This window comes from Zonotrichia leucophrys, chromosome 11, assembly GCF_028769735.1.
Source record: "Zonotrichia leucophrys gambelii isolate GWCS_2022_RI chromosome 11, RI_Zleu_2.0, whole genome shotgun sequence".
NCBI classification, from domain to species: domain Eukaryota; kingdom Metazoa; phylum Chordata; class Aves; order Passeriformes; family Passerellidae; genus Zonotrichia; species Zonotrichia leucophrys.
In genome coordinates, this window is record NC_088181.1 from 4,916,644 (window position 1) to 4,938,178 (window position 21,535).

The 21,535-nt window shown below is 42.6% G+C and overlaps 2 protein-coding genes across 2 annotated transcripts; one reads left to right on the forward strand and one right to left on the reverse strand.

The window, feature by feature from the left end:
- The first annotated feature begins 153 nt into the window (after nt 1-153).
- On the forward strand, nt 154-7,186 carry GCSH (glycine cleavage system protein H). The gene is made up of 5 exons (XM_064723069.1): nt 154-287; nt 3,648-3,727; nt 4,718-4,781; nt 6,355-6,486; nt 7,057-7,186. The coding sequence occupies exons 1-5, from the start codon at nt 167-169 to the stop codon at nt 7,152-7,154; spliced, it is 495 nt and encodes a 164-aa protein (XP_064579139.1). The 5' UTR covers nt 154-166; the 3' UTR covers nt 7,155-7,186.
- A 5,289-nt stretch (nt 7,187-12,475) lies between these two features.
- PPP1R3E (protein phosphatase 1 regulatory subunit 3E) lies at nt 12,476-20,193 on the reverse strand. Its single transcript, XM_064723576.1, has one exon. It carries the CDS (start codon nt 19,840-19,842, stop codon nt 18,883-18,885), a length of 960 nt encoding a protein of 319 aa, XP_064579646.1. The 5' UTR covers nt 19,843-20,193; the 3' UTR covers nt 12,476-18,882.
- Nucleotides 20,194-21,535: the final 1,342 nt, after the last annotated feature.

Here is a 21,535-nt window from a genome sequence, read left to right on the forward strand (position 1 = left end):
GCGGCTCTGCTCCCCTCCCTCAGGGCCCGGTGCCCGCTGCCGCCGGGGCGCGGAGCCGAGCCCGGGCCGCTCCCCAGGGCCTGCGGGTCCCCTCGGCCGCCGCCGGCTCCGCCCCGCCGCCATCGCCACCTCCCGCCGGCACCGCCCCCGCCCGCCCCCGGCAAAGATGGCGTGGCGAGCGCTGCGGCGGGTCGGGCCGGTGCTGGCGCCGCGCTGCCCGCTCCTCTCGCTGCCGCCGCGGGAGCCCGCGGCCCGCAGGCTGGGCACCAGCTCGCTGCTGCTGGCCGGTGAGTGGCGGCCCGAGGGAGGGAGGTGCGCGGCGGGCGGGCGGGACGGCGGCCCGGTGCAGCGGGGAGCCGGCGGTGCCTGTGCCCGGGAGGGTGCGCAGGGTGGGCTGCGGGGGCTCGACCCGGGCCAGCCCGCAGGGGAAGCCCCCGCCAGCCGGGACTGGGTGCGCGGAGCGGCCGTAGCGCGGGTCCCGCTGGCGGCCGCGGGCGGCAGCCGTCCTCTCTCTCTCTATCCCTCCCTCCTCCCCTGCCTCCCGCCGCGCCGTGTCCCGGCGGCCCTCGGAGCGCGATGCTGCAGCCGCCCGGAGCCCCCCGGTGCCGGCGGGGCCCAGAGAACCTCGCAAGATGGCTGAACCCCTCTCACCTGGCCGGGACGCTGCTGGCACTCCCACAGGAGCAACTGCACCTCCGTTACTTGGCCAGAAACTTTTACCCTCATCCTCACACTGCTGGTGTTGAGCAAAGTCTCCTCTCAGTCCCTCTGCTCTGAGTCTCCGCTCAGTCCCCTCTGGTCCCGGACAGAGGCTTCGCAGAGCGGGGAGCGCATCAGCTTGCCCGAAGCAGCGGATGGCTTTTCCCAGGATTGCCGCTCACAAAGAGCTGATGTTGGCTCCAAGGAGCAGCAGCAGCACAGGAAAGGGGCAGGGGTGGGTGTCTGGCGGGGTCAGAGCGCAGCAGGGACTGGCGTGGGCACACAGACAGAGCCGCCAGGCTCGCAGGGCCCTGAGCCGCTGCCCAGGTTTGGCTCTGGCTCCTGTGCAGCCACAGCTGCTCCAGCGGCACGGCACGGGATGGACCCGTGCATCACTGCTTGCTGTGAGTTTGCGTTTGGTGCAGTTAATTCTGAAAGCATCTGCCGATGTCAAAGCTCTCTAAATGGAAATTACTCCTGAAAGTCTGAAAAACAGAATCTGTGGTACTCTAGCAAATAGAAATGTTCAAAAAGTGGTCAAAAAGAGGAGGAGAATAGGCTGTAAAGGTAATGACTACCACTGGAAAGAGCTCATCCATTTCTCTCCAGACTATCTTAAACCCACATGTTTAATGGCCTTCTGTTGCAAGTGAAAGAAATATTTTTTATTGTTCATTACTTGCAAACTGAGTCAAGATCTAAGCTGTTTTTCACTATTCTGGCCAATGTACCCATTGCTTTTCTGTATGCATCACTCAAAGGAATAACAGTGATTTTGTTTGAGGCAGTGAGGAAAAGCTTTGTATGCCTCTCTGTGGAGGTGTGAGTTCACTCTTCAGGTATATATTAAATACTTCATAGAGGCAGGTTACACTAAGTCAGGGGCCAAGTTCAGAAAGTGCTAGTTAAGCTGAAACCAAAGTCCTGTTGAAATGAATGAAGCTAGAGTAAGTTCAGCTGCTCTTCTGTAAAAAAATGCAGAGAGAGATTTGGTATGCATTGACATTTCATATTCCTTTAGGTTGATTTATTTAATGGGCTGCCCACATAAGCTCAAAGTTCAAATTTTGAGATTACTTATTAACTGTCTTTAATTTGACCTTCATTTCCAGTGGTTTTTGTTGCATGCTCAGAATTTTAATTTTTCACTTTTGTTTTGTTGTTTTTTTTTTCTTTTCTCCTGCAAGAAAGTTACATGCTCTTCTAACTGCACTGGACATTTCACTGCTGTATTCCAAAGTGGTGTGAAATATTCTGGGTTTTTTTTATTAGCTTTGCTTTATAAACAGATTCCATACACTATTATTATCCTGAATAAAAATGTACTGCTTGGCTTCTTTGTGCCATGTGTAACATCACTAATGTTCAGCTTGAGTTTGAGATTTGTCAATTGTCATTCTCCATTCTTACGGTTCATTACTCATTTCCAGTAGAATTCCCATGGCTTTAGCATCTTGACACAAAATGATTTGAGACATTTAAGGCTCTGTTCATTAGAGTGTGTAATGAGATTTCTTGTAGTTATAGAAAACAGTGCTAGGTGAAATTCTGTGTATTTTTGACTGATAATTCATAGGAAAATATTTCCATGTTTACAGTTGACTCATGTTTGTTTGTGTATTATACTTGTAAACCCACATGTTGTTCTACTGAGCTCTATAAAATTTGAGCCCTATTCTAAGATAAACAGTTTTATCTGAGACTTGCTACTCTTGAACTTTTCAAACACAAGAGGATCACTGCAACTAAAGAAGCTTAAAGTATTGACTGTCTGGAAAGATTTTACCAGGTCTACAGTGAGAGCTTCTGTTTTCCTTCATGTACAGTTTTAGAAAATACACAAGGAATATACCAGTATACAGGTGCAGAAGTGTAGTTTCTCTGGTGTTTGCCTTAAAGAGTTCAGCCCACAGGATGAGTTGAGAGGAGAGTTGAACTCGAAAGGAAGGTGGCATTAATCCCTCAGGGAGCCAGTTTTTACAGCATCCCTTGCTTGACTGGATGGGTGCTGCAAGTGGAAAATAAAAATAAATTAATTAAAATTAAAAAAAAAAAAAAGATAGTAAGGCCTTTTTATTTATAATATTTATATTAGGAAAATAGTGTAGAAATGAGAAAACAGACATGGCAGGCTGAAAATTCTCAGAGTAAGAAAAGTTCCAGGAAGAATGTGAGCAAGGAAAATGTTGCTTGCTTCAGTTACTTCTTTTGAAGTTTCTCCATATGACTTTATAAAAACAATTGCCTCTAATAAAGCTGTCTTGAATCTTCCAGATCTGAAATGTAAGGAGAATTGTAACCTTGCTGTGAAAAGACTTAACAAGGTTTTAACAGACCTATTTTATAGAGATATAGAATAACTACTGTGTTCTTCTCACAGTAACAATATTAACAGAGAGCAAGTCTATTAAGTAGCAGTTGTCTGTATGAGTTGCCTTATTAATTTGTCCTGTATTAATTTGCCTTAATAATACATAGAACTGTGCCAGCTTTGCACTTTAATGAGATGCTGTAATGCTCACAGGGTTTCTGGAATCACCAACACCAGCCTTCCCAGCCACAATAAGTAGTTATCAGAAATAAACACTAAATATGTTTGAAAAGCCACTGTGCTATCATAGACATGTATAACTATGAGTAAAACACACATCTAAGCTTTAGGTTTGCACTTCTGTTTGAAGTAGAACTGCTCTTTTTGCTCCTGTACTTTATCAGTCTCCAGATGGTTGCACAGGAGCTGATAATGCTCTGAGCAGGACACCCAGTGAGCCTCTGCCCTGTCACTGAGCGTGTTCTGAGCTTCTCTCTAAATTACATGTGCTGGTTAAAATATTTTCCAAGAAAAATGAACAAACTCAGTGAAAAGCCCCACAGTTTAAGCCTGGAAATGTGTTATTGTGTTTAAGCATGTCACTTCTTTCTGAAATGACAGCTTTGTTTCCTTTCAGCCCGCAAGTTCACAGACAAGCATGAGTGGGTATCTGTGGAAAATGGCATTGGAACAGTAGGAATCAGCAATTTTGCACAGGTATTGATCCCTCTGCCCTTGCCCAGCTCTGCAATATTTATTTATCCCTATCTGCTCTGTCCTTGCTCTTTGGACATTCACGGGGGTGTTTTTATTGTTTCAATCGCATATGCGACACAGTGAGCGTTATTTGTGAGATTTGTGCCACCTCAGCATTCTGATAAGGCCTTCATGGCCTCAGGTTGGACCTGTGGAGAGCTGAACTTGGTGGGAGACTTCAATGTTCTGGTCTAAGCCAGAGCAGTTCATGGCTGTGTGAAAGGACATCATGTCTGCTTTAGGTCAGATTTCCTCTGAACACAAATATGGTGAAATCCCTCTGGCTAAAGAACAGTTGTGAGCAGATGTACAGCATGGCAGTACAGAGTTTTTACTCTAGCACAGGAATTCCTTTGGATTTTTTGTTCTCATGCTGTACTTGATTTGGAATAGTCACAGGAAAATTCTGGCCTGTATGTAAAACTTAAAGAGGAATGGGACAAGTTACCAATAAATGGAATTAATGTTTCTCAGGACAAGCAGCATTCCTTTTAATCTCACATTTCTGTCAATAACTGATACTCTCTGGCCCTTTGTGAGATAGGGTACATGTGCCAGAGAAGAGTTGATCCAGTTGTTATGATGATAAGGGTCCCAATTAAGTCAGTGAGGACAAACTGTGTGCTAACAGCTCTCTGTAGCTGATGCTAAGAAGGTCAGTCAGTGTTATTCCTTATTCTTCCAGAAGAAATCTGCATATAAACTGAGCCTGAGGGTTATTAGCAATGTAATAGAGAAACAATTATTTGGTATTTGGGGCATGATAACATGACTGTTTATTCACATTCAGTGTTTGTTAAGAAAAAGTGAAAAATATTCAATCTATAAAGAATGAGAACAATATTTAGAGACAGAGAATACTTATATGCAGATTCTAGAGTCACTGTATCAGTTCTCTCCTGTATGTATTTTTGTTAATGTATGCTCTGATGCTTTTGTTTTTCTTTTAAGGAAGCATTAGGAGATGTTGTTTACTGTAGTCTTCCAGAAGTTGGGACAAAATTAAGTAAACATGGTAAGTTTCAGTACGTTTTGGTTCTAGTTGCTCGTGAAGTGATTATTCTACTCATCCCACTCTTCCTTTGCAAAGATAAATTTCCTGAAATAATATTTATGGTTATTAATACCATTATACAGCTTTTGGATGCCTTTTACCTGAAATTCAGGTATTTCTACAAATGACAGTTTTAATTTTAAATTCTCACTGTCAGACTGTGCTTAGCAGCAGAAGATACACAGTTTTTAAACTGTGAAGATACACAGTTTTTAAACTGTGAAGATTCAAAAATAAAGCATTAAAATATTTTTGTAATAATTGTATCTATATTTTTAAAATATTTATACTTTGATCTGAACTTGCAAGTGTTGATTTGCAATTCTCCAGTTATGCACTTTGTGAGTTGCATGATGTGAAACTTCTAATTTATATCAAGCTCTAATTTTTCTCTGAATGTAGAGACTCAGTAATTTTGAGGTATCAAATATGACACAGAGTTTTTGCTTGTTAGTGGTGTACAAGTTGTTACATTCTTCATCATTCAATTATGCAACTTTTCCTGTTAAAGAAAGTGAACATTAACAGGAAGAAATGAAAATCTTTTCCTGTATTAATATGGAGAGCTGTCTCAGTAGTATATGAAGAAAAAATTGTCATTATTTTGAGAATTTTTTTAAAAAGAAATGGGGGTTTATGAGGTAAAGTAGAAGGCCTTTCTTCTGCCATCCTTCTTGTGGAATAGATCCCCATCAAAGTGTTTTGGCCAAATCTGTTGCATTGAATGCTGACTGTTAGACAAAAGGTCCCTCTGTGTAGGATTTTAATTAACCAACTTGTAGTTTTGCTTTATTTGAAGGAATTTCATTTCCATTTAAGTTCTTCTCTTTTCTGCCCATTCTGGCCTCAGTCTAATTCCAAGCTTTCCCAGAACAAGTTGTTCCCTGATCCCTTGTCCTGGTGCCTATCTACTCTGTGACAGCTCCCTGTTCCTTCAGCCTCTGTCTTGTTTGTGCCTGGGAGCTGCTCTGGGTTAACATTGCTCCAGGCACCATTTCCATAACTCCCTACAAAACAGGGAAAAGGGAAGAGCTCTGGGTGCTTCCAGTGTGGTGCTCCTGAATACTAATGTGTGTTTTCCAGTGAGTGCAGATGTAACACTTGATAGTGTTCCTGAAGGGAAAATGGGATTGCTGAAATTGTGGCTTTGTTGATTTTGTAACCAAATTACAAATAAAAAGGTTTAAATTGTAGGTAAAAGGCATATTTAAGTCTCTTGCAGTAAGAGCTGGGTGTTGTTCCTTCTAAGTCAGTATCGTGTGCTGTGGGCTTCAGGCAAAGGATTACCCAAATGTGAGGAGCTCCTGTCCCTTCTGTAGCAGCCAGCTAGCACAAATTCCCCAGAATTCAAGAGCATAAACATCAAATTTAATAATGCTGATCCCTGTCATAAAGTGGGTGACTTCAATCTATTTTCTTGCACAAGATAAGACATTTCTTCACTGCTTGGGTCATCACCAGAGTGTCTGACTGAACAAAGGGAAGTGCTTTGTGTTTTCCTCTTAGGAACACTCAATCATATTCTGTGTTTCAGATGAGTTTGGGGCTTTGGAAAGTGTGAAAGCTGCTAGTGAACTCTACTCCCCTCTCTCAGGAGAAGTGACTGAGATTAATGTTGCCCTTGCAGATAATCCAGGGCTTGTCAATAAATCCTGTTATAAAGATGGTAAGATGTCACTTTTATCTTTGAATAGTGAATAGTCTGTGGATTCTTGCTATTACAAATGGCTCTGCAATTCCTGTTCTTCCAGCTTAATGGTGTGGAGACTTAAATGGAATATACTGAATATAGTTCAAGCCCAGTAAAATTTAATATAAAGCATTATCACAGTGTCATCTTTGAACAGCTGTTTTACAACATCTTAGTTTCAGATATACACTGTGGCTGAATTTAAATCTATTTGCCTTGATTGCATTTCTGGGTTTTGGATCTTGTAAGAGTCCATGATCTTGAGGTCAGGCTCCTTTAATTTTTTGAGGCAGCATCTCCCTCTATGCCTCTGTCACAGCCAGCACTAAATTACACAACTGCTCTGACTCAAAAGGACATTTTTTATGTTAGTTGGTTGTTCATTTTTTTAAGTACTGAAATGTTGTTTTGCCTGCACAAAAACCTGGCTGATTCTCCAGTGATCCAAGGCTGGTTGTTCCTGCTGGGAGTGCTTTCCTAAAGCAGTAACATGAATGAATTGTTCTTGTAGGATATTAGCAATTCTTTTTGATTTCCTAACTGCAGGTTGGCTTATCAAGATGACTGTGGCAAATCCTGCTGAACTTGATGAACTGATGACCGAAGATGCCTATGAGAAATACATAAAATCCATTGAGGACTGAGCTGGAATAATGAAATAAATTCCTATAAAATATCTCAGTGTAGTTTGTCATCAATTAAGGAAATACTGAATATCCAGTTTTGGCAACTTGAAAAATATCACTTAAGATCACATATAAATAATTACAGTGATAAATGTGTTTCACATCTGTGTACCTGTGAGGGTTTTTTATTCCGTTGTCTGATTTGTGTAACTGCAGATGTTATCTGTAATATTTTGGGAAACAGAATTCACTTGCTGAAATATATAGTTCCATAGATTAATTTGACATCAAATTTAGTAATAGCAGCCTTAACATGTTAATTTTGTCATAGGCACATGACTGTTCTTATTACCTGGGGACTTTCCTATTGCTCCCAAACCACTGAAAAGCAGTGTCTTCCTAACCTACTCATGTTCTTCTTTCTTAAGGTTACAAAGATGATACCAAAAAAGGAGAAGCCATATCAACTACCTCTCTGTGTGATTTTTATTTCTTTATATAATTTATTAATCCTCTGCTTTCCTTTTTTTTTTTTTAATTGTGTAATCAAATAGTGCTGCCTGTGAGGCAGGAGGGATTGGGGCCCTACCTTCCCCTTTCTGTGCTTTCTTAGTGTGCAAAGCTCCTGCAGTGATTGTTTATCAAGGTTCTACAGTGGGTTATTTGGGCTGTATTTTTGTCTAGTAAGAACTACCCAAGTCACAAGTAATTAAGGAATTAATTTTACATCTTTTGCCTGGCAGTTGTGGTGATTTCAGCAGAGCCAGGTACTTGTAAAAATTGTGAGATCAGCAATAATTTGACATATCCTGTGTCTGTGTGTGTCTGTATTTAAAATCAAGTACCAAACTGCTCTAATGACTCCACAGGACTGAACCCAAAACTTACCTGTTGCAAACCAGTGAACTAAAGCAGCTGATTCCATTAGAATTAATATTTAATGAATCCACAAATGTCAACTCAAAGTTGATGTGACATCTGATGATAAGATGGAGTTGTACACACCTGCACTTTAGGAAAACACAGTAGTACAGCAGGGTTTTGGTCTTAAACTTTTCCCCACAATTATAAATGGTTGTGAGCAGCTAAGCACAAAAAGGGAACAAACCCCAACAATTTAGGTCAATGTAAGAGGAAGCAGGGGAACGTTAATTCCTGTGAGATGACTAAAGCAAAATTCATATTGCTTTGAGAGTTCCTTCTTTCTAAAGGGATGTGAATCACTGACCTTCTAAAGTGCATAAATACACTGCTGGTAATATAGAAACCTTTCTAATGTATAAAAAAGAGGGTTTCTTTTATGATCTGAAAGGATGTCAAAGTAATTGCTCTGGTGGTTTTTGGGTTTAGATCCTAGGAGCAAACCTTTGCTGCACAAGTCACACATCAAAGCCCTGCCAGGAGAGAATCCACTGTGTATTTAAGATGGTTTCATCTTCTCCACAGGAGTTAAACTGCAAAATGAGTAAGAGGAAAGAGGGAGTTTGACTGTTCCGCTGGAGCTCTAACTTGGCAGTGGCTGATAAACAGAAGGCTCTTGTAAACCAAGTGTAAATGTTTTAAAAACTCTCAGTTCTTATCCATTATTCACAGTTCCATGCAGTATTTATTGAGACAACATTCAGGGCTCGGGGAGCTGGGAGCTTGGGCCTGGCCTCTTACAAACTCCCTGCCTCAGTTTGCACTTCGGAAGGGAAAGAGAAAGTTTGTTTCCAATACAGTAAGTGTGGGCAAATGGAGGTAGGAATGCAGGAAAATGTTTCTATTTGATACTGTTTCTTTCATCAGCTTTTATCCCACTTGGCTAGAGAGTAACAGGCCCTTCATTATTTACCATGTAACATGTAACCTTTGTTGGTCTCCTCAAAGAGGTTAGTCCCGAGTACTTTAGGGCATTTTTATACCATTTTCCCTTAAAATGTTTGTATTCTTTTATTTTGATCAATAAAATAGTAATTTCTATCATGACCTAGGGAACCTGGGGAACAATAAAAGCTGGCAAACCTGGTCTGTTCTCAAACTTTGCCCATTTAAACTGTATTAGCAGCTTACATACATCAGTCTGGATAAATGACAACTGTCTGGGAAAAGTACCTGAAAAAACATCAAACTTTTCCACCAGTGTGTGCTCCTACAGATAAGTAATAAAGGAGGTGATTTCTTACAAAAATAAGCACTTCATCTGTGACCTCTTAAGAACTTAACAATTACAATTACAGGATAATTTATATACATTATAGATTCAATATAGAGAGATTTGCTTTACAGCAAGTTATAATCCCACAACCAATAATTACATCTCTGTATCTCCTGGGGGTTAATTACATCATCACCTTTCTTTGTGCCAACACTTCCTCACTGTTCCACAAATACCTCCTTTACCTCCCCAATTATCTATCTGACTAATAGAAGCTAAACTTGGAACTAAGTTTTGCAGTCCATATTTTATTTTCCAAGAATTTTATCGATACCAGTCCCCAAAAGCTTGAATACCTTACATTTTTTTTTCCTTGATTTTTCAGCCAGATAGAGGGAACAAAACTACTTACTTAGGGCTTTGATGGAGATAAAACATGTAATGTTACTTACAGAAAGAAAAATTCTGTTAAATACATAAAAGCAGCAAAACTCAGTAAAATACTGGGTTGCAAAAGGATGGCATCTAAATTAGCATGAGACCACTCTTTTATCACACTGATTGGGGAATGCACAAATCTCCAGAATCCATACTGGTTTAATCTATGCCTGGCTGAGGATCCTCTTTCCTTTTCCTTCACACTGATAGGGTGGGAATCCAAAATCTCCCCATAGAAATGGTTCCCATCACTGAGTTTTAATTTTCCAGACTGACACAGAAAGGACACGCCATCCATCTTCAGCCCAGCTGAGTGGATAAACTGAACTGCAGCAATCAATCAACCTCTGGGCACTCGAGGCTTCTCTGCTGTGGTGTGGGGAGCTCACACAGCAAAGAGCAAAGGGAACTGCACCACCTGCACTAAATATTCTGGAGAAGAGAACTCAAACCTGAGAATATCGCAGAATTACTTAATAAACACAGGTCACCGGTGGAAAAAATTCTTCAGGTTACAAACGGTGCTCTGGCTGAAAGGACTGCAAGTAAAAACAGGAATTATTGCCCGATTCACCACACGGTGGCACTTGGAGCCTTGGAGCCGGGCAGGGAGCTCCCGGGGCTGCAGGCTCAGCGCAGCTCAGGGACCTCCAACTCCCCCAGGGCAACTGCGAGAGCAGCAAAAAGATGAAGACACCATTGGAAATGTTTAAAACACACAAACGCATTTCTCACAGCACTGCATGTAACAAAGAAATTAACCTAAACGTCCTTTCATTGTACCCATTGTTATGTGACTGAAGTGATGGAAAGCAGCATCCCTGGGGATTCTATTCCCAGGGAACAGGAGCTCATGCCTGTGAGGCAACGTTAAAACTCTCGAGCAACGTCCAACCATTGCAAATTACCACCAAGAAATGCTGCAGCTGGCACAGACCAATTCTGAGAGCAGCTTAGGAGTGTCCTTGATGTGATTTTCTCCTCTCTCCCCACACTCCTTGAGACAGTCCAAGAACAGTCCTTGGCAGTAGAATTGACTCTGTGGTATCTGGATTGCTCAGAGTTTGCCCACAATATTGATGGCTGTCTCCTCCTGACAAAGCACAATCCAGTCACTTCAGACCTGATCTATTTTAATGCAGTATAAGTATCCTACATCCTTTGCTATTAGGCTGTTTTATTTGTCTTTTGTTTATAGTGCTTAATTATTTATGCTGTTGAATGTATTTTGTGTAAGGAGCATTTAAATGCAGGTACAGCACTTGTACCTTTCTCTGCCCATGAAAGTCAATCCACAGCACAGGAGGATGAGTCTGCACTTCTCAGGACACAAACTTCTGCTTTCTGCCATCACCTGCCTCCCTTCTTTACTGTGTGGGTCTGGATCAAGAGGAAATGACAGAATTGAGTGTTCTTGGCAACTCCTGGCTGTTCTGAGAAGTCCTCACTTGTGCCACAACTGGTAAGGCAAAGCCAGTGGTAAAAGTGGTGTAAGATCACCCTTGTACAGCTCCTTTTTCCTGCACTGCATCACCCTCATCCACAATTATTATTATTATTATTATCATTAGCAGTAGTACAACTGTCTGAATACTTCACTAATTTTAACTCCTGTTATTAATAAGACTATCTACAACATGTAATTCTGATATAAGACTATCTACAACATGTAATTCTGATTAATCATCAGATGAAATACCATAGTCATGTAATGTCCCGTGGAATGGTGAACTAAAAGAAAAATGAATCCAAGAACAATGTAAAACTACATTAAACTTCATTATAATCTTCACTCAGAACTGTAATCTCATTACTTCAGGAGCATTCAAGTATAACAGCAGTTTAAAATTCAAAGCATATTCCTTACCAAAAAGAAATCTAAATTACACACTGTGATTCTAACTAATGCAGTCTAATATTTATGTAATGGTATGCTAAGAAAATAGTTCTGGATTCTGTAATTTATGTGGGCTAAGAGTTCTTTTTTACTTGAACAGAAAGATTAGATGGAGGTTAAATCATGAAAAATTCCCTCTGGAGAAAAAAAAATTAAAAATCTAGGGCTAGTATTAATTACTGCACCCTTCCAAAGAAATGCCTGCACAAAAAATAATTATTATTAATGAGACAGCTAGGCAGATGTTTCTGAAAGAGGATAGAAAAATAAGTTGTACCAATTACATGAGAACAAACACAGAACATTTTTTCTCCTTGTGGCTATAGGGCTTTTATCTGTATTATAAAAAAGGCTTAAAAATTGTTATTTAAAGAAAAGCTGAAAACTGTTCTTGGCATTGCAACAGAAGATGCTGAATACACTAAAAGACTGAATGGCAGCACATTGTAATAATTCAATAAATAAATATTGTAAAGTAGGCAATGAACAGAGAAAGAATATTTGGAAGAATGCTTGGGATCATTTAGCTGATCCAGGGACAGCCTCAGCTCTGCAGTTCAGGCAGCCCTTCCCCAACCTCAGAGAGCTGAAATGGGGCTGAAATGGTGCCATTGAAACAAGAAAATAAAAACAGCCATGTACATTTACACCCACTCCCATCCCCTCACCAGAACTCCTCCTGCAGCCTCCACAGAGAACATCCCCAGGACAGGCTGCCTGGGAAATGCCCCAAATATCAGATTTGCAGGTACATCCCAACATGCACTGTAGAGCTTTTGGAACATCATTGCTTCAGATCCTCAACAAAAAAGTCATCATCTTTTGTAGGTTTAATTAAAAAAAAAAGAGTTTATAGTCACCACATGCTCACGATTCGTCTCATTAATCTTTAATGGCAGCTAGAAGCTACAGGTTTATAAATATCTCTTTTTCATCATTGTGACAAGCAGTGACTAGATGCAGTTTTGGTGGAAAATCTTCTGAAATACTGTAAGGCTAGGTAAATTACAAGGCATTATTAGAAAATGTTGATTTTTGACTTTTGGTGATATTACATTAACTTTTACAAACATTAGAAACAAAGATTATTTGGTGAAATATAAACATTGCAGAAAGACACTACAGCTAAAAGTAATTTACTAGTCAAGTACAGAGTTAAGTAACAATATTTTTCTCAGAATGAAATCACAGTAAATCAAAGAAACAGCAATAAAAACCTGCATGTTGAAGAACACTCTCTCCAACAGACAGAACCTCTGTTTGTGTAATGCTACAAGGGAGGAGTTGGGTTTGTTCAAACCTCTCCAAGAACAGCGATTTTCCTGCAGTGCAGCCTGGGTTTGTGTCTGGCAGGTTGTCCCTCCATGCAGGAGGCACAGGAGGGTCACAAACATTTTTATACCACAGTTCAGGAACTGGACACACGAATAATCCCAGCCAATTTCAGTTTGACTACTGTTGATCAGCTTTCCAAACACACTTTTAGCTCTTTGTGTTTAAAAGTGTAGCACAGTTTGGCTTTTTAAGAGTCAGAAATACAAAAAATTTTAAAACTCACAACAGTAACAAAACTTTTGTCCTAGAAGGTGATAAGTGTAACGTGTGAGACTTGATTATGCGATGTTATGAAATATTGTCTGGTTATTGTTATTCAGAGGAGTTTCTTATGATTTAGTGAAGTCAGGTTAGACAAAAAAGAGCCTAAAGTTGTAACACCATTTAAGACACACAGTTTCCTTAATGACACTTTAAACAGAGTATTCTACACATAACACACTGATACATGAACTACACCAATCAAGTTAATCCCTATAAAAACAGGTGCACCATAGAATTGCATAGAAAGAAATCCCTGGCATTAATAGCTTGCACTGCAGTCTAGGACTTTCTCCCTGCCTTTCTAGATCAAAGCACATATGTTTTTTAAAAAGCACATCTCACACTTGACATTAGTCTTAGCTATATTCTTTGGAATCACTAGTGCATATGTAATTTCAAGCAATTTTTATACTTCATGCTATTGTTTAATATCTATAAAGTGAAAATTGCAAGGAAAAAATCTCCTTGCCTTCCCCTCCAAAAATCTAATGTAAAATAATCTTCCTATGTAGCATAAAAATAAAATCAAATCTTTCCTCAACAACAGAGGCCTCAATCAAAAGCCAGAGTGACTGATGAAGAGGATATTCACATGAGAGGGGAAAACCCAGGGTCAAAAACCCTTTCTGTGAGGATTTTAAAACAGTATTTGTAAATTGGATAAAGAAAACCTCCAAGCAATAGCCAATGGTTTTATAGCTCAGTGTCCACTTTGCTCATGGAAGACCTACATTCAAGCCCATCCACAAATGTAAGGAAATACTCTTATCACTTCTTTATTTTAGGGCAATTCTATCAGCTGAACCTGAGAAAACCTTCACAGAAACAGGTGCATTTCCCTGAACATATTTAATTTTGAAATACACCACTGTCTTCCATTTAAACAAAATCCTGATCAGCTCTTCATAAGGCCAGTGGGCTTTGTTCTACAGCAATATTGACTATATTTACTTCTTGCCTTGAACTATTTATGTAGGAAAATCCTTCATTTTAGTGCTCAAAAATATTTCCATTCCATTAATAATCCCTCCATTCACTCCAAGCATGTGCATGTGGAGTATGTACAGGAAACAGAATTGCTGGGGATTTGCCAAAAAGCCCTGCAGAACAGCTGGAAGGTAAAAGTAATTTACTTCAGGTATTCCTTGCACTGAGCACTTCTGTTTCATGATATAAATCCTGTAGACAGATTAAACCCATAAAAAATTTTAACAATATGCATTATGCAGCATCAGATAAGTAACAGTAGAAGTTGAAAAGGCCAGATCTCCATGAATGGATTTTGTAGAAAACTAGAACTTCTGGCTTCAGAGAGAATATATATTTAGAATATTTGTGCAAGAAGTGAATATATACAACAAATATACTCTGTTATATTAACTGTAGTCATAATTGGTTTCTTTTTTTACTTAACTACATAAATGTAGAGGTGTACCAGGAAGACATTTCTGACAGACAAATCTTTCACTGTAATATGGGAAAAATATTACCAAATCCTTCTGGCTTCTATAGATACATTTTTAGCTGTGCCAGAAATCATGTGTCAGGAATTAGGATTATTGTATTTTTGTAAAAATTTCATTTTAATGACAAGTTCATTATTGGATTTGTGGTGGAGAGCTAAGGAACACATGAGCTTTATTTCTAGGAAATGCTGAAAGGCACATAAAAATTTGAATATAAGATATGTTCAAAAAATCAGATTCTGAATATTTCTGCAGGTTACTTTACATTAAAATTAGCAGCTGCTTGCCTGTTGGCATTATGGAAAAACATTTCACATATCTGTAAAGGGAGGATGCTCATGCATGAACAGACATTTGTTCATTCAAGTGATATATTTGCCCCTCACATCTGCTGAAACAACTGAGTGTGCACTTCCTCTGTTGTTTACTGAGATACTGAGGCACACACATTCACATCAAAAAGTTACTTGCAAATGGTAAAAGGAGAAAGAAATTAATTTACCTGAAATGATGTACATTTAGTGAAAGTAAGTGCAACACCTTCATTTACTGATTTTATGCTAATAAATAATATGTTTAGCTAGCTGAAATTCCATTCATGGTCACTTAATAGTTCTCATTTGTTTTAGGATTTCTAATAATTAGGGTAAATCTCCAAAATATTGCCACAGAAGGCATAGAGCCACATGCAAAAGCCCACCAGTTCCAGGTGAAGCAGCAACCATCCACATCTGTCAGACACACAGGACAACCCAGCTCTGGATAAATGAGCATTAATGCCCATAAAACAGCATGGCACATTCCATAAAGCTACAGCTTTGCTCCATAAATGACAGACACATTTTTACACCTGCAGAGACACGAGCAATGAATGATTCCCTTACCAGGGAATTACACAACCAAAGGATTTTTGCCTTGCCTAAACCATCCTGGAATCACTTGCAAAGGGAGGTGGCATGAGCCCTATTCATGCATATAAAACAATTTTTTTCCAGAAGAAGATTGGTTTGAAAATTTTCAAATATTTAACTTTGCTTGTGAAAGTTTTTTCTTGAACAATATTCTTTAGAAATACAAGTTTGAAATGATGTTTTGCTCAAGCTCCCAATAAAATAGTTGGTGTTCTGCCAACTTGCAAATGACCCCCTTTCAACACAGGTTTTTCTCCTCAAAGTCATTGTTTATGTATGATATAAATATCATTTGACATTTCTATTTCATCTCCATTTATCACAGCGCTTCTAGCAAGTATTAGATGGAATAGATGGGCTCAGATTGAAATCTAATGGATTGAAAACTACATGAATGCTGCCAGTGGAAGAATACTCTGAACTGAACACATATTTGAAAATGTGAATAAACCTTTCTCAGAAATAAATTCATGTGACAGAAGTGAAAATATGTAATTGAAGTAATGCAGTTTTGGCATAGGCTACTGATAATTTCCATGAAAACACCTCAACCTCCTTCCACAGCCTTCACCAATGGCATTCTCTGGCCAAAGCTGGTGCAGCCTTCCCATGGAGCTGGCTCTGAACCTCCTACAAGACCAAGTCTTTTACTGGACTTGCATGTGTCTCATCAATAATCTCTGATAAAGTTACTCACAAAATTTAGGTTAAGGTCAGGATTAACTGGTTGAAAGCTCAAGAGACTGTTTTGCAAAACACTCCCCTGGTATGCTTCAAAATGTTGAATATTCAGATTTGTGTTTGGCAAAGGTGGCCATAAATAACAGTAATATCTGAACAGTATTATAAAACTCAATTCTGCTTGCAAAATTCCAACCAAGAACAACAGTGAGTTCACTTAAGTCATGATCAAAAATGAAGTGAAATACAACAACCTCCCTGAGCACTTGATGCAGGTACATCCACTTAGGTAATCCAGATTGAAAGTATTTAAGCCACAGGTGCTGGAAGGAGATTTTTAAACTTTTTTGGAGACCTACACATGCTGCATAAATCAAACAACAATGAAAACTGCCAATCACTGGGAAATAATTTTGGAGTTCTAGAATTGCTCATTAGAAAAACGTTTTTTAGAGCTGTCCATGTTTTTTAAAGCCATTGAAACAATAAACAGAAAATCCTGTTAAAACTTCAAAAGCAAAGTTGCAGCATCAGTTGATCTTTTTTCTCCAAGCATTTTCATTAGTCCACATAACTGCTGTTGGTTCACTCTGTCAGTTAAAAAGGCCAAGCTTTGGAAAGCTACAACACATAAATAAATGATGGTTTGCTATATTTCTACCAGATTTCAAAGTGCTTTCAAATGGAGACAAGTCCTTTTCCTTCTCTCCAGTATTAAGGCTCTTATAAAAGTTCAACTAAAAGACACTTGGGCTTGCTTTATCAAATACACCACTTAGTATGTTTTAATCATGAACATTTTAAGATCCTATTTGTGCAATTCTAGCTTTATAAATGTGTTCTACTAACTTACAGGATTACAAGATGGGGACCTTAATATACTAAAATGTGAAATACTCAGTAGATGCTGACAGTGTATTTCTGTTTAGTTTCATTAAAAGCACAGGGATTAGAACACTGACTGGGAAATTAAAACCAAGCTACCAATACTACAGAAAGCAGTCTTGCTATTACTTCCCTTAAATCAGAACCAGTAATCTACAGAAATGAAATAAAATGTTCTTTTCCCATTGAGTTTCCACAGCTCTTTTTCCCCCAGAATTTATAAGTTTAATTATTCTGACTGAATCCGACCCTCAGGAGACAAAACTGCTCTCAGTTCTCACCAGAGTCAAAAGGTTCTGTGAGAACTCATTACTCCAGACATTACTCAAGCTGCTTGGGACACTTAACCCTTTCAAGAAATACCAAAATGCAGTTTAAAAAATTGCATTTCCTCCTGAAACCTACAGAAAATTCAAACCTAAATGCCTGATCTTACAGCCCTTCACAACCAGAAAATCACACTGACATGGTTTTACCACTCTCATTAGTTATATTTGCAGAGGCCCCTCTCCAGCAAACACATTCATGCCTCAATCCTGGAAAATTAGCACCCAGATTTGGCACCAGCACAACCTGTATTCAGCTGAACTCCTGAAAAAGCATGTTTAAAAAGGAAAATGCTTTGCTTAGTGCTGATATAATTTAAAATATACCTTTGAAGGCAGAAGTCAGTATGCTGTGTAAATTTGATTGATATACTTTTATATGGCAAGGTAGAAGTTTCTTTGATTTCTCTGATTAAACCTCACCAGTTTTATAAAATCCATCACTTACTGAAATTATTATGAAGAATTTGGAGCAGGAAATTCAGAAAGCAGGCTCTTGCACTGATACTGTTTAATTAAACTGTCAAAAGAAGAAAAATGAAGGTGTTGCTCATGATGCAGACTGGAATTAGGGATTCAACTCTTGTCGTCTCTCACTCTTTTGGTGCAATTCCACAACTCTCCTGCTGCCCTGAACACAAGCAGCTCTGTGGGACCAATCCTACTGAAACAAACACCACATCCTGACAAACTTTCCATCAACCTACCGCATGAATTCTAAACCAAAACACTTTCTTTTAAAAACCTCTCAGTGAGTTGCGTTTCAAATAGGATGTGACGCTATTTTTTTGCTTTCTAAGTATGATTAAATACCTGAAAACAGGGTTCAAAAATTAAAAAAAAAATCTTTGCTTTAAATCGAATACTTTCACTGTGTAATGAAACAGAGCTACGCCTTGGGGCATCCATACTTTTGTGGTTTTGGGTTCAGAACCGATCTGCCCCTCAGCCTGCGCTGTCAGGCCCTTGACCCCGTGGGACAATTAACAGGCGCGGGTCAGCGAGGCGCTGAGGGCGGATCCGAGCTTTGCCTGAGCAGGATTAGGCAAACACGGAGGATGCCCTGTGGCAGCGCCTTCCGTGTAACCTGCCGAGGTGACAGCCTGGCCTCCGGGGCCGGGAGGATGTGCACTCACCTGCGGATCCCGGTCCTGACCGGCGAATCCCGCACATTCCCGGCCTTGTCACCGGAGCCCGGCCGGCAGCCGCTGCTTTGGTGAAGCCACAGTGCTGGGGACGCTGCGGGGGAACCCGCGCCCGGCCTCCCTGCCCACAGCCCGTGAGCGCCGGGAGGCGAGCCAGGGTTCCCCCCGGCCCCGCTAGAACCCAGCAAACACAAATTCCCCCTCTGTAAACACAACTCGGGAGGGCTCCCCCGGCCCTGCGCGGGCTCCGCGCTCCCCGTTTCAGATGAAGTGGATCCAGGCAGAGCTGTCGGGGTCCTGCGGGGGGCCTGGGGCGGGCGGGACGCGCTGCCGGCCCCGCAGCCGGTAGTTCTTGCCCTCGTTGTTGTCCCAGTACTCGGCGCCGGCGACGCGGTAGCGGACGGCGAACTCCAGCGTGGTCTCGGCGGCGGCGGCGGCGGCGCCCAGGGGCAGCAGGAAGGCGAAGCGGTCGCTGATGCCGTCGGTCGGCGCGGGCGGCTGGTACGTGGCGGCAGCCTCGGCGCAGCTGGCCCAGCCATTGAGCGTGTAGCGCACCGACACCACCTTCTCGTAGGCGAGGTTGAGGACGCGCACGGCCCCGCGCAGCCCCGCCGGCTCTGCCCGCACCCACTCCAGCCTCACCTTGTGCTGCCGCACCCGCTCCGCGAAGCCGGGGCTGGCGCCGGGCTGCGGCGGGAACAGCGGCTCCAGCAGCGGCGGCGGCGGCCCGAACAGCACCGGCTCCAGGTCGCCCAGCGCCGGCGGCTTCCTGGTCTTGAGGAGGTCGGCGGGGCGCGGCGTGGGCGGCGCGGGCAGCGGCACCCGCGGCAGGTCGGCCTCGCAGAAGAGGTGTACGGAGGTGAGCTCCAGCCCCAGCGAGTCGGCGAACCGCACGGTCTTGCGGCGCGACGGGCTCTGCTGCAGCGCGGGGCGCAGGCTGCGGTCGCCGGGCGTTGGCAGCGACTTGGCGCGGCGGCGCTGCGTGGGGCTGGGGGGCACGGCGGGCAGCGTGGGCTCCCGGCCGCGGGTCGGCGGCGGCTTCTCGTCCGCCGCTTCCCGCACCACGGGCGTGGGCGCGGCGTCGCCGTCGGGGCTGCAGCCCGCCCTGCACTGCTCGGCCAGGCTGCCATAGAGGCAGGCGCTGCAGCTGAAGTTGCGCGGCAGGTAGAGCCGGGGCGGCGGCCCGGGCACCGAGCTGTGCAGCGAGCCCGCCTTATCCATGGGGTGCCGGCGGGAGCGGCGACGGTGCCGGCGGCTGGCGCGGCACCCGGGGCTCCTCCTCTCGGACCGCGGCGTGCGGATGGCGAGGCGGTTTTAGCGCCCGGTCCGCGGGCTCTGTCTGTCGCCCGGACCCAGCGGGATGCCCTCGGCGCTGTCCAGGTCACGGCCGGCCCCGGGGGATGCCGGCGGGTGCATGTGTGCGGGGGCGGTGGCGGGACCGCGGCGCTCCGGCCGCTGCCGCTGGTGACGTGCCGCGGTCAGGCAGCGCCACACGCCCCGAGCCATCCTTCCTTCCCCATGGCTCCCACCCGCCCCGGTGCCCGCCTCGCTGTCGCCGTGCCACGGCCCCTGAGTGCGCCCCGCGGCTCCCCCTTCCCGCTCTCCCCGGTACCGCGGCTACGCCGTCCCTCTCCTCCTCCTCCTCCTCCGCCTCCTCCTCTCCTCGCTCTGTTCTGGGTCTTTCCTCGAGGATCTCATCCAAAAAGAGGAGGCGGCAGGGATTCCCCAGTGGAAGCATTAAAATTCATAGCGGTGCTCTCGCTCGTCCGATCCCGTTACAGAAATAGCTGCGAGAGGAAGAGGCAAAGCCGGGCTCGGGAAGATTACACGGGCCGATAAGAAACAGCTGGCTTGCGAGTTGGATCTCACAGTGTACATTTAAAGGAAGAAATCCAGCTGATCTGCTGTAATGCCTTTACAGTACATCTGCCGAATAAAATACACCTGCCGCAGTCCTGCCACGCGTGTCCATCGGGGTACAACGAGCTCCGGCCGAAACACGGGGGGTTGATTGTGTGAAACACAAACCGCGCCGCCTCTCCTCAGAAGAGCATCTGGAAACTGCTGAGCAATATTCAAATAAATTACATTTTAATGACAGACTCTGATGTAGCCGGTTCAAGAAGCTAAACCATCACTTTAGTAAGCCGCTTCATTCCAGACTTTCCGTAATCTGGGACTCGTTTTTAATTAGTAAATGGCATTAAAAACAATGATCCTACCATCCTGCCAGAGCCTGAGCCTGAACTGTGTTGACATGTGATTCTGATTTAGCTTCTGAGCAGGAGCTTTTTACACCTCCAGCATTTTATCTGCAGCACTTGGTGTCCCTTTGACAGTCTAGGCAGTGGAAATGCGGCTGATAAGATTAAGAATAGGACAAGTAAACCTGATAAGGACTAAGAGGAAAAAAAAAAGCCACCAGAACACAGGGAGAAGTTACCCACTGCCTCATATTAGCACAATCAGCTTTAATTCCTTTACTAATAAGTATGAAAATAATTCCTAGATTATTGCTGCTGGCTTCCAAATCTTTTTATTGACAGATGATTCATAAGTAGAGAAAATTATGCCCATCGGTATTAAATTTGACACCATTATGTTTCATTGTGCCACTGTCTCACATTTGCAGCCTGATTAGAGGTCTTGAAAAATCAAATAGTAACAATATAAATAAGTACATCTGAATTCATTAGCCCAGAATCTTTAAATTGTCTCACTTGTCCTTTAATGCACACCATGAGAAAGATATTATTAGGTCTCTTTCCTGTGTGGTGTGGTTTTTGTCTACTCATGTTAATAGGGGGACAAGAACAGACTCAAATAATTGTCAAACAGGTTTTAAGGCTACATCCTTTTTAATTAATTTTTCTGTAATTTCTCTCTGTCATAATGTACATTTTCTAATGAACTG